Source organism: Copadichromis virginalis, linkage group LG8 (assembly GCF_057382275.1).
Source record: "Copadichromis virginalis isolate Kocher_CV1m ecotype Utaka linkage group LG8, C_Virginalis_male_GT1.1, whole genome shotgun sequence".
Lineage (NCBI taxonomy): Eukaryota > Metazoa > Chordata > Actinopteri > Cichliformes > Cichlidae > Copadichromis > Copadichromis virginalis.
Window position 1 is genome coordinate 25,179,218 of NC_140625.1, and position 13,339 is coordinate 25,192,556.

Here is a 13,339-nt window from a genome sequence, read left to right on the forward strand (position 1 = left end):
AATCAGAAACACATAGCCCCGCCATTCCTTATTTGGTTTGTCCCCTGGCGCATGCTAGCTTTCTCACAGCATTTCTTGGGAGTTTATCCATTATGCAAAGTAAAAATGCAAGAATATATTCAAAGCATAACAAACAGTTTGTGTTTGTGCTCCCTTTTTAAACTTGAAACCCTAAAATCTACATCCAAGATTCCACAAAGGCTGCGTCAGTGCAACCATAGTGGTGCAATTTGGATAAATGGTGAAGATGAAAGCAGAATTACGTTTTTACATGCCTTCCAGACTGCTTGCACATTTTTCTAAAAGCACCAATGTCTGGGTGTGTAATTACACACCAAATGCTGTTTTTTGGGGTTTTTTTTGGCTTTTTGTTTTTTTTAATGGAAGTATGTGTCGGCACACAAACATTAGTCCCGACTCAAAGTAGGCACAGGATACGCCCATGAAAGAGCTCTTGCTCAGGAGCTGCTGATGACAACAGCAGTATCAGAATAATCAACGACTTTGAATTAGTGATTCCTAGCTTAGTTGGTTTAATGAAACATGATATGCCTTATGAAATGTATTTCCCCTTGTCACAAGTTTAATATGTGTGATGTATTGAGCTAATATGAGCTCCCTTCCTCAAACTGTGTAGTAACTTAAAACACATAAAACCTTGGAAAAAGACATTTTTAAGAACTGCCTTGACTGTTTTTGTTCCTTTTATTCTTCTCCCTTGTCTACCTCCATTAAAGCTGATATAAGAGAACATCAAATAGTCATCTTTTAAGAGCCCATTAAAACCAAATAATCAAAATTATCGTGTCAATTCAATTCTATCGTATTCCATAAATAAATTATTATTCCAAAAAATAGTTAATTATTACTTAAGTAAATGTGTTCAAATTGTATCTATGGTACCTTTAAGGGACACATTCACATACATTAGTTACATGAGTTTTTCTGTTTTATGCCATTATTTTTGCCACATTTCAGCAGGAAGTATAGACTTTACTCTATTGATTTCACAATGATCCAAAAAAAAAAAAAAGAAAAGAAAAAAAATACAAATATTAAACCATTTGATTGTTTAAGGATTAACTGCCCAATATTAGATGAAAATATTTTTTAAAAAATAACACTAAAATATATATTTTTTTACACATTAATGAATCAGTGCGAAGCTGCTATTTTATATATATATATATATATATATATATATATATATATATATATATATATATATATATATATATATATATATATATATATATATATATATATAAATTATTCCAAGGGGACATTCTGCTGTATTTTGAGAAAGCAAATTATTACTTTGCTAGTAGTACTTTTACACTTTGTGTTTCACTCAAACACTAAGTAATGTTTTGAATGTAAGATTTTAGTTATAACAATGTTTTCTAACATATGATTATTTTTTTACTACGATTATGGATCGTCTAACTGCTGCATAAAACTGCTGGACTAAAAGTGTGAGACTACAGATTTTATAAGCACTGCTTTGTGTGGACATGTATTTTGGATTATCTATTTTCCCATTAATCATGTGTGACCCCTCGGATTTATCTTGTGACCTCTGGTCTTGGAGCAATTTTGGGGAGGTGTGTAAATAAATAAATCTAAAAACTTTGAGCATTTTGATTGTCCTGAGACCATTCTCTATTTGAGCATCATTATTTTAACAGTGTCCGTCTATGATAAACAGAAATGTGAAGCCATTTGACCCCTGCTAGGGAATGCTGGGAGTCATAATGGTTGGTTTGAAGGGGTTGGACATCCCTCCAATGTCAGAGAGACAGAGAAAAGACACGGGGTGTGGTTGGTTAAATGCGAGACACCCCCTTTGTACTGTTTCAACAACATGGGGGGACATCTGGCACTGGCAATACTGCCCAGTGTTGAGGTCTCCATCGGCTTTCTCAAGCAGTGAGCTGTGCAGCATTGAAGCACTGCCTGCACATTCTCATGCTAATACCCAAAAGGCAGGAGCAGATGTGAAACATTTGGTTCTGTTCTTGTTCACTTGTAAAGAAATAATGTGTCCCGTTATCATTATTTCACTTTTTTTGTTCTTCTATGTGTTATAAAAAGGAGTTCATGGCGGAGGCCATCTTCTTTGGTGGCCCCACTTAGGTTGCATGTCTCCCTCTCACTGGCAGAAAAAAGTGAGTGTCTTGGGGATTTGAGGAGTGATTTTGTCATCTGGGTAGATGCTGCCACAGTAATTTTAGAGGGAATGGTGCACTTAACATTTGCAAAATTGCTCCTGCAAGCATGACAGACGAAGTAGTGTGTGTTTAGCTTAATGTGTGTTTCAAACCTTCAAGAGTTTATTATTATGCATTATAATGTTTTGAGAATTTGACTGTATTTTACTAGTTATAGTGTATATGATCATTCTTTTAAAACTCAGAAAATGACCTTAAGGAGGTTAGGCTTATTTAAGCCTAACCTCCTTAAGGTCCTTTCGCGAATCTCTTTGTACTTTTTTCTACCGTGTATTTTAGTGTGTAGCATTCCCCCTGTCGGATAATTTTAACTTTAATTTGCACATGCAGATGCCATCTAATTTCGCAGAGTGGCTGCGCAACAGTGTCCCCGCCCCCACCTGGAATATCATTGGCTCCTATCTGCTTCTCTCTTGATATTATTGGCCAGAGAGGTGCCTCTCAAGAAACTTGACGTGCGAGACAAGTTTACAACTCTATACACGTGCTGCTGGTATGTCAGGGAGAGATGTGGTAGCATCCTTTACAGAGCAAGGATAGCACAGACTTTATTACCTGTGTGTATGATTCGCTGTACGCTCACCTTTCAGGGGATACTGTGGAACAGTTATTGGGGCAAGTTCTTAACACCTGTTCACAGCAGGCATCCATCATTTGGCACTTTTGGAGGAGATTGAGGTGTTATCCACAGCTTACTGTGGATGTAGACACTTTAGTTCCTTCATGGCAAGAAGACTCAGTGATGTGCGCCTAGCATGGCTGTGGCTCCTGCACCGACCACCAAGGGACCGGTATGGCTTTTAGCCGCATCACTAAACTGGACCCCCCGTCCCGAGGCATCTTCAGGAAAGCGGTGGTCATGCTGTGCTCCCTCCTCGCCTCTTTTTTCCTCCTGCACCTCCTCACCGAAAGCTGCACCACCACCACCGGCAACTCACCGCCCAGAGGCTCCTCTAGTCGGACTGCTGGTCTTTTCGAGGACCTGAGTTCGCTGAGGACCAAGAGACTGGTATATGAATGGACTGGCGGATCGGAGTTGAACCGCTACGGGACCGCCGCGCGCACCTCACAGGTCCTCGCGGATGAGCGCGCGACGCAGGATTCGGAACTGCCCGAAGAGGCTCTCGTGCTGCCACCTCCGGATTTAGTAGTTTCCAGGAGAGTGTCGCCCAGGTTCGCAGGTAAAGTCAGTCCGCTCGGGGAGGGGAGCAAGAAGCTACCTCAGGCTCTCATCATCGGGGTAAAGAAAGGAGGGACCCGGGCTCTGCTTGAGTTTCTTCGGGTTCATCCTGACATCAGAGCCGTGGGAGCCGAGCCGCACTTCTTCGACCGAAACTACCACAACGGGATGGAGTGGTACAGGTGAATATTTAATAAAGTAAATTTTTTTTATAAAGAGAGAGAGAAAACACACACTCACACACACAATTTAAACACTTCAGTTAATATTACGCCTGAACATTCCCCAACTTTATTATCAGTCTCATTGAAATCTGTGCAATGTTTTCGGTCATTAAATTGCCACGATGATAGATTGTGTTTTTCCAGCATTTTATTTCCCCCCACAACCACATCACTGATAAAGGCTGTTCCTCATAACCCAGAAATCTTTATTTAACATCTCAGCTTTTATAGAGGTAGCCTAATTGCAGCTGGAATAAGCACTGAGGACAGTCTGTTGATTTATGAAAGCTACATTAGGCCTGTTTTCATTAGATGTTATCGGGCTGCTCATTTTGTTTCACATTTTGGGGTTGACTGCCTTTTAAGTTGCTTTGGTTCGAGCCATAGTGGAGTCAGAGTTTAAGGCTTCATTAGGCTGGGAAATAAGACAAGGGTAAATCAAAGTATTTAAAAAAAATCAGAGTGTTGAGGAGTAATTTTCTCTTAGCGCTTAAAATCAATTTCTTTCACCTTTAATAATTTAGTAGTGAATACTTTAATGTATGTGGTAAGTTCAGCGAAGACCTTAAAGTTAATTATTTATCAAGGGGATTTAAAAAACAAAAAACTCAGACATGAGGCTTTATCCAAGATTGTCAGTCTCATGTGCTTTTATAAAAACCCAGAGAAAGTGAAAAACTCTTCATCAACAAAAGCTGAAACAAAAACAATTTACTGAAGAAAAATTACAGCAGTGAAGGTTTTTGACTGTGTTTTTGTGGCATCAGGACAAAGTTTGTCCGTGTGTGTAATAAAAAATAAATAACTTTGAATGTTAAAAAAAAACAAAGACAAAAAATAAACAAATAAAAACCCACAACTTCCTTGCCTTGCCGACGTTTTCTTTCTTTTTCTCAACACGCAGCATTACTTGAGTGTTAATTCTGATCACTTTAAATCTTGTCTGGCAAAAGTGGAAGTCTAAACACCGATCCCGCATAAACACACTACCCTCCTTCAATGTCTCAATTTCCCAGTGACGGAGTGCGATGCGTTTTTCTCACTCAAGTCAAATTTGTGATTGATTTCATCTGTCAGTGCGAGTGTGTGTGAGTGAGTGTTTTGTGTTCACATTTCCACAGGCCTGTGGGGAATAATGGCTCTTCCTCTCAGTGGTTCTCTGTGTAATGGGGCATTGCCGACATTGCGGCTCTGTTATTAAGAAGGATTAGGGCCATAATGAAAGGTTACCTGAGTGTCTCAGGAGGTATAATTCACCTTTTGATTGAGTTAGCACTACACGCAGCACCCTCTAAAAGCCTGGAGACAAAACTTTAACTCTCACCAACAACTCCCTCCAGACCCTTCTCCTTTTCACCCTCCCACCCTTCCTCCCCCAAACACTCTGGCTTTCTCCCATCTCCCACTCACACACCTCCCTCTTTGTGCCTCTCTGAGAGTGAACATTCTCTTTTTGCCATCACTCTTTCACACCCTTCTGTTTACCTATTCATCCATTGTGAGGTTTTATATCCATAAGGGTCCCATCTATCCCGAGGAGTTGCCAAGATTCTCTGGAATTTGGACCGTGCCTCCAAGGACAGACCTTAGTGCCGGTTCGCCTTAATGCTGCCCATTTAAAACAGAAAGACCCTTGAAATGAAAGAGGCATAAATAACTGTTACAACAGCATGGCCCACTCTACGGGAGTTCATCTTGTCAGCTCTCCTCTACAGTCTGAGAATCTTCCTGTTTTGTGGGTTTTTGGAAGCGTTTGATTGAGCTGAATCCATTTGAAGTTGCTGGCCCGAGGTCATCTGAAGGTGTTTTTGTGCACTTCGGAAGCACTTGTTGAAACAGGGGAATCGATTTGATTGCTAAAGTCTGCCATCCCCTCTTGAAAATCGGTGCAGCCTCTGTGCCTCGGAGCTACTGTCATTTTACTAATGGTTATAAGATTTCAACGCTGTGGGAATGTTTAAAACATGTCTGACATGCAATAGGCTGAAATCTTTGTGCCAGGACTACACTGCTTGGTGGACAACCCCCCCCCCCCCACACACACACCCCAAAAACTGTTGGTGTTTGTAGAAAACAGGACTTGATTTGTGTGACTAATCACTGTGTCCAATTTCTTGAATTATGTGATTCTTTTCATTAGCAACAGTGAATACTTAAAACACTGGGGCTTCCATTTTAGAAGACTTTGTTTATTGTCAAGGACGCCATGTGTCTTCAGTGTGAATCCCTCGTCTCTGTCTCCTAAGGGAATGCGTGGAACGTATTTTAACACCTCTAAGCTCTTAATGTGACATGGCAACATCTCTGGCATCCTTTTCCAGCTTTCCCAGAATTATACTTGTCTGGCTTGTTCTTGGAATTTCCTTCTACTGCCCTAAAAAGTTGGTTCCGCACCAAAAGATATGATGCAAAAATCTGTCTACCAGGAAAGATAAAAGTTTTAGTATTGACACCACAGCTGTACGAGCATGAAACATGGGGGGGGGGGGGGGTTTAAACTTGTAACTTCACCGCATTTCCAAAAAACTGAGTATTTTTGCAAAATTATGACTCACCATCTCCACTTGTTTAGATTCTGGTTGGGTGTTTTTGGGTGTTCCCAGCTAGCTTATCCAACTTGTTGACCTTACCTCAGTTAGAATGAAATGGAATATATTATAATAATAGATTTAAAGCAAAAACATATTTTCTTTAGCTTTTTTAATAAATAAAATATCTGGTTTTTCATGCACCGCTCGTCCACAGGAGCATTTCAGATGTCTCAGCTGTGTCCTCGTGGTAGATTTGGGTCTTTTGTTGTACAAGAAACTAACACCCAGCCCAATTGCACAGCCAGTCAGTGTTACATTTCACTACACATTACTCTGAATAACCACACACAACCTATTAGGCTTTTGTTGTGGAAATGGACACTCAGAGTGAACAAGGAGGTCAAGCACAAGTACTCTGAAGTAAAGCAGAGGTCCGCGCTACAGAGTAGTCACTATTATGTTTTTGCCCTACTTAGGTTACTGAACACCCAAGCTTTCACCTGTCTAGACCCTGCCATTGCAGTTTTTTGTTTGATGTCCACAGACCGGTTGGATTAGGCTTCACCTGATCCCTTAATGGGTTAATTACCCTTCCTACAAACATGTGTGACCACAAGGGCATGGGTAAACACAAGGGCAATGTGCCGCCAGCTCTGCTGCACATATATTCATATTACAAAGGTATTCAGTGGAGAAATGCAGGATTTCGTCTTTAAAGCACTAACACGGACACACAGGGCCAAAAACTGGCAGCTTATGTATCAGCAAATTTTTGAAGTCTCCGTCTATGATTTTTCTCATACGTGTAATACTTAAAGCCACGAGAAAGCAAATGAAAACATTATGCTCGGATTTAAAAAAAAAAGCAAAGCTAAAAAGAAACACATTAAATTAGGGGGTTTCCCCGTTCATAAAACTGGCCATATTTGAAAGGAAGTTCTGTAATGGCTATAAAACAGGTTTTAATCATAAAAGCAGTGACCCAGCGGGGACTTCTGTTAGAAACGAGCCGTGTTTTGTAGCCTGATATGTGTTTCTTTGCCGTACGGCGGTCACAGTAGAGACGGGAATGAACATGGAACAAGTAAAATATTCTCGTTCTGTTTTGAATACACTTAAAGGTCCAGATGTAAATGTGTGTCGTGATAACATGCGTCCTTTCTACATTTTAATCCCCTGAATGCAATGGACTTTATTAGTTTTTAAAATTGATTACAATTTTCTGTATTAGGTTACTCATCTTGAAACTCCATTTGTTAAAATAAAATTTAAAAAGTGAAGTCTGATGGTGAAAAGCTAGTAAATTCCCAGGAATTGAAATGAGGCCAACTTCCAACTTTGTTCTTTCCAGTGTGTTTACAATGGGTTTCAGTGAGTTGTGTGGCAGAGTTTAAACTACAGTCCTGTTTGCTGCTGCCTGATATTCCCTCTTTCCCTCTGAGAGTGAAGCAGCTTGGGGGAACTAGTGGAAAGAATGACACGGCTCAAAAAGGGAGAGGTTAGCTGTTAATAAAAAAAAAAAAACTGTCTGTCAGCATCTTTAGCCTGTCACAAATTCATACAATTTAGCAAGTATAAAAAATGGAAATTGGATAAAAAACAAAACAAAACATAAAACTTGCAAACATTTTGTTTTGTGCCTGGATCAGCTGGAAGATGAGGAAAAACATGTGTGAGAGCGTGTATACATTTATATTTATGTGCAACTTTAAATACTTTTAAGTGTATCCCGGTCAGGAATGACATGTTCGTCCAAGTCGTAAATAAATCTGCTCACTTGAAAATAATTCGGTTCATGCCACCCACTAGCTTTGCACCTCTGTGTATACCGATTCTACTTCACTTGCCTATCTGGAATTTTGCAATATGATCGGATTTGAAATGTCCTAGACCGTTTGTCTGGCCTTATTAGTCTCTGTGTGCGACATTTAAAAATATATCAATATGGTCTCTTTATAGATGCTTTGAAAGGAGCAATTTGTTGTATCTATTCTCCAAGGCACTGTGAAGATTTTAAAAACAGATTTCAACCATTTCCTCAAATGGAATTCCTGTTTGATTTATCTTGTTTTGACGCCACATTGGAAAATACTAAGCAGTTATAAGTTACCTTGTTAAAGGGCTGTGGAAATTACTGATTTTCTGATGTGGTTAGACATTTTTCGTCATAATTAGACATAATTAGACGTAAGAGTGGAACTTAGTTTGGTAGGGAACGTTTTTTTCCTGCCCAACATAGAAAAATTATACATAAAACTGCTTTACAGTTGGTTTAGCTTGTGAGTTTAAATTTAAATATTTTATTTTATATTATTTTTATTATTTTATATTATATTTTAAGGACTGAATGATTGTAATTTCAGCATAAATCTTCACAAAAGCGTGTTTTAAGGGTTTGTTTTTCCTAGAGCAGAAGTACATTTGCAACATAAAGGCAGGTTTGCCAGAGGCAGGTGGAGTGGAGGGGACGCACAGAGGTGGAGGGGTCATGGCTGAGGTTGTAGAGGGCACACACTCCCACATAGTGGACGTAACATGATCACCAGAGACCTGAGTATGAGCTCTGAGCTGCCTTTGGATTGTGAAAGTGATTATCGTGTGGTATAATTGTAAAACTGGGACGGTCACCTCCTCCCGAAGGCATGCAGCGCACATTGACAGTCCCCCCCTCATCCCCCTCTCGCCAACTTCTTGACCTCCGCCACCCCCTCTAACATCTTTACTTGGCCTTAGCAGCTGACCCTATGGGGCCCCGTGAAGGGGAGGTAGATAGAAGCAAGGGAAATATCCAAAGTAGTGCCTGTCAGCAGCTGCCCTGTGGCATCCTGGGAATCTGCCCTCCAATGGGTGGGTGAGGACAGGCAGCAGGTGCAGGGTGCTCAGCAGACACCACCTGGAGCTCCACTAGGCACTCGCACCTGATGTATTCACCTGACGCACCTAAAATAAGTTGCGTTTGCCGTCTTCTTGAAAGCTAGCAAAGATGAAGGAAGCTTGGAAGTTTCTTTGTTTTAAATATTTCAGGTGTCACAGACCTCTTAGAGCTTTAATGAGCATGTGCGGAAAGGGAGGGTGATTGATCGCAGTCAGGAAGGTCAGCCTCAGAATGTGCCACCCTCAGAGTTCATAAAGCCAACAGATGGTAATGTAACACTGGAGTCAGATTACATTGTTTCTAGGATTCTGTTGTTTGTTCACATTTGGGTTTATGTGTACACAAGTCAGCAACCTGTTTGACCCTGTTGTATCTCAGGCCTGTTCAGCTTAGCAGCTGTTGGCCTTTTTACGAGGTATTCAACCGTACATTAGACAATTATTCTGGGATTCAGATTTCAAAAGGAATACTTGTGTCGTTTTTTTTTTTATCGTGCTTGACTGTACTAATATACGTTGCACTGTAAACCTGTGAAGCTCTGTAATCACTTCTATCGCTGTATTGTACAGTTGAGATGGTTGACCTTTTCAAAGCATTTTGTTTTAACTCTGAAGGCCGCTGTTCTATTTTCAGCTAATATACCTGAAGCCCTTTGCCGGTTTAATGCTTTAACAGCAATGCCCATGAATGTCAGTGATGTTTATTTTCCTTCAACTCCATGGAAACCTGCCAGGTAATGTTTTCTAACATCGCAGCAGTTTTGCCTCCAGGCACTCTGCTGAGCAGTATGACTGAAAGGATGGGGAAAAAAGTCATGTTTGCAATTTTCTTTCTGTACTACATTTGTGTTTTTTTCTTTTTCCTTCTTCATGGCACTTCAAGGTTGATGGAAGTTAAGAGTTATCCTTCCTTGAACAAAGAAAGACTGTAACCCTATCATTTGGCGCTGAAGAGTCAAGGGGTTTTAGACTAGACCGTCAGCTCTCTTCATAGAAACGAGGTAAACAAACCACAAAACAACCTCCAGAATTCATGCATATTAAGATTTTTAGAGGATTTGCCAGAGTGCTTTAGGATTTTAGAAACGTGCAGCCAAAACCGTGTTATTTGGGCACAGAAGGGCTTGGGAAATGATGCATGGATTGAGCATGTACGTGTTACAGCCCTCAGTAGTGCGGATTGGCAGGGTAAACCAACGCCTCTGTGATGGATCTCTCTTTCCCATCTCGCAGGCTACAGATTTATCACAGGACAGGGAGCCTTCTATATTGTCCGCTAGAGAGAACAAGACAGACAGACAGAAAGAGAGGGGGAACCACCGCTATGGAAAGCCTGGGAACCAATAAAAAGAAGGAAGCCCTCTCCTCCTGGGTCCTCCATTTTACGTTCCAACTGTAGCGTTTTTTCTGCCATTTTCTGGCAAAAATCTCAGACTGGTATTTGAAGTCCATGTAAATTAAAAGAAATCCCTACAAATTCTAAGTGTTTATAGTGCTTGCATTCAAGGACATTGGATGTTCATCTTTCCACCCTTTTGCTTGTGTTCGCTTAGCAGGAAAGCCTTTTTGTATTTTCAAGTGTCTTATTTTAAGCTTGCTGGCTCACTTGGAATCGTTTCCCTTTCTGCCTCTGTGCTTAAAGGCATTGACTTTGTCACACTTGCCATGTGTGCTATCTGCAGCTGCTTGTGTGGTGATAGGATGGCACCAAACAACCTTTTCCCCCTCTCCATCGGGGGCTTGGCCAGTGCCAGTCGCTTTGGCAGAGTTTGCCTTGCAGACATGCAGGGGCAATGCCAGACGGCACCTCCGGCACAACTTTAGTTTGACTGCCCAACCTCTGCCTCCATGCAGAACATTGAATTACACTGTCAGTATACTTAATGCGCACATGTGTGCTTGTCTGGGTGTTTGAGCCATCTAAAATGAGGGATTGGCATTTTTTTGGCATAGCCAGTTAAGAGGCCAACACATCATTTACTTCAGATGTTATTTTCAGGCTTTCAGCACTTCTGTATCCAGTGTATTTGGTATATTCCTGCTAGATATTGAACAAAGAAGTGTATGGTAGTGATGAGTGAAATAAAACATGCAGAAGATTAGGGTTTGGCAGTACTATAGACCAGGACCAGAAATCCTGCACAATTTTTAAAATAGCTAATAATGGAGGTGCTGAATGGAGAGAGAATGGCAGCCTGGCATATAATCTGACTTGAGAGCTACTTTATTCAGACAGAAGCACCCCAGATCCATTGCATGTGCGGTTTTGAGAAATCTACCTGGTTTCTCAAGGAGGAATCCAGCTGTTCAAACAAACGCTTTACGTGAAGTCTTTTGTATTTCAATTTTAAAAGGTTGCATGTCACAAAAGAGCCATTCATTATATAATGCAGCGGGATTTGTCTTTACAAATCATCGAATAAAATGTATCACAAATTTTCTATGACCTCATACAGAGCCTAGGCTTCAACTCTCAAGTCAAACAAGAGTCATTATAATCACAGGTATACCGTTTTTAAATTTGCTCATTTAGAGAAAAGATGGCACACAGGCTTTTGCTAACTATCGGCCCGATGTCTGGCAGCTTGATTAAGGAGAGGAATGTGTTAGAAAATGAGTTTGCCAGCCAAGACCCGTTTATTGATAGATGGAGTGCAACAGCACAACCTGCGTCTTTTTACATAAAATGGAAGAGGGTGATAAAGGGTCTGTGTAGCGCAGAGCCCGTGATTGATGTGCCCACAGGGGAGTGCAGAGAAGCCACACAGTAATTCAATTAATCTTAACCTGAACACTAGTAATTGCTACTGTAACTAGGTCTGACTGTACATTAGACAGGAGGAAGATTGCTGTCAAAGAAACATGTTTAGCTAATAGAAGTAGGAAGGAACATTCCCATTGCTCCCATTGCTTTAAAAAAAGAGCTTTTTAAAAAAAAATGGAGTGGAGTTTAATAAACTCAGCTGTCTGCTCCTTGCTATCTTAAATATAACAGGACACCGGAGTATATTCTCGAGCATCTCACACTTCTGATAATAAGTTGTCTGCTTGACGTTTATTCAGCTGTGTAAAAACTATAACTTTAATCTCAGCCAAACCGATTCACTCAGGAACAAATAAGATACTAAAAAAAAGCCAAATAATAACATTTTGAAGTTATCTAAGTGACTTATATATGTTTAACCTGAGTAGCGAAAGACTGCAGTGGGTTTGAAAACGATTTGCCGGGAGTCCGGTGTTCTCACCGGCTCTAGTGAGCCTTTTCACCGGCTAACTATTGAGCTAGTGGGTAATAGACGTCTCCGAAAACGTCGGAGCGCTTTTGAAAATATGTGGTGTCTTGATAAACTGAGCAGATATTTGAGGTTTACACAGCTACATTCTCGCCTGAAAATATGTTAAACATTTATTTTGTGACCCAGAAAGAATGATAAGAGTAATATTAACACTAACTAGCTGCCGCCATTGTTGGAAACTGAGCTGGGCCGCGCTATGAATTCTGGGACACAGCTGCTTCTTCTTCGGGGTTTAACGGCAGCTGGCATCCTTGTACATGCAGTGCTGCCATCTCCTGTTTCAGTCCATTATTACACTCTTAAATCCTACTACTTATTCCTGCGTCTTTTGGGATCTAACAAAGCTTCAAATGACGCGTCGACTATTAAATTAGTCGTCGACGAATAGTCGACGTAATCGTGACTAGTCGACTAATCGTGGCAGCCCTAGTTGTGGACAATAAGTAAGAGATGAAACGTGGCAGGGAAAATGAGGATTCAAATTTTAGTAGAAGCTTTACATTACATCAGTTACCTATAAAGAAAATGTCCTTTTGAGAAGCTGTCAATTCAGTTTCAATTCAACTCAGTTTTATTTATACGGAAATGCAAATCACTGTTGTATTTCTGCTGTTGTGAGATAAAGTACAGCATTTGTCACCTCAAGCTGCTTTATATTGTAAGGTAAGTAACCTATAATAATAAACCCCAACAATTAAATGACCCCCTATGAGCAAGCAAGCACTTGGCGACAGTGGGAAAGAACAACTCCCTTTCAACAGGAAGAAACCTCTGGCAGAACCAGGCTCAGGGAGGGGCAGCCATCTGCCGCCCTGTTGGGACTGATGGGAGGAAGACAGGGCAAAAGACACTGTAAAAGACATCCAGAGATTAATCATCACACATTTAAACTTCTGCTCCACATCGAAATTAGGCAGTTGAGGTGCTTCTGTAATATTGTGAAGTTCCTTGAGGACATCAGTGTTTTAAGTTCTGGCTATTTCAATTAAAAGCATTTTTTTTC

The 13,339-nt window shown here is 40.6% G+C and overlaps 1 protein-coding gene across 1 annotated transcript in view; it reads left to right on the forward strand.

The window, feature by feature from the left end:
- The first annotated feature begins 2,729 nt into the window (after positions 1 to 2,729).
- The window catches only part of LOC146703494 (heparan sulfate glucosamine 3-O-sulfotransferase 3A1-like), a 38,527-nt gene continuing 27,917 nt past the window's right edge, over positions 2,730 to 13,339 (forward strand). Inside the window, exon 1 of the mRNA XM_085466746.1 lies at positions 2,730 to 3,593. Coding sequence (XP_085322872.1) covers positions 3,025 to 3,593 — 569 coding nt within the window. The 5' untranslated portion in view covers positions 2,730 to 3,024. The remainder of the gene's footprint in view (positions 3,594 to 13,339) is intronic.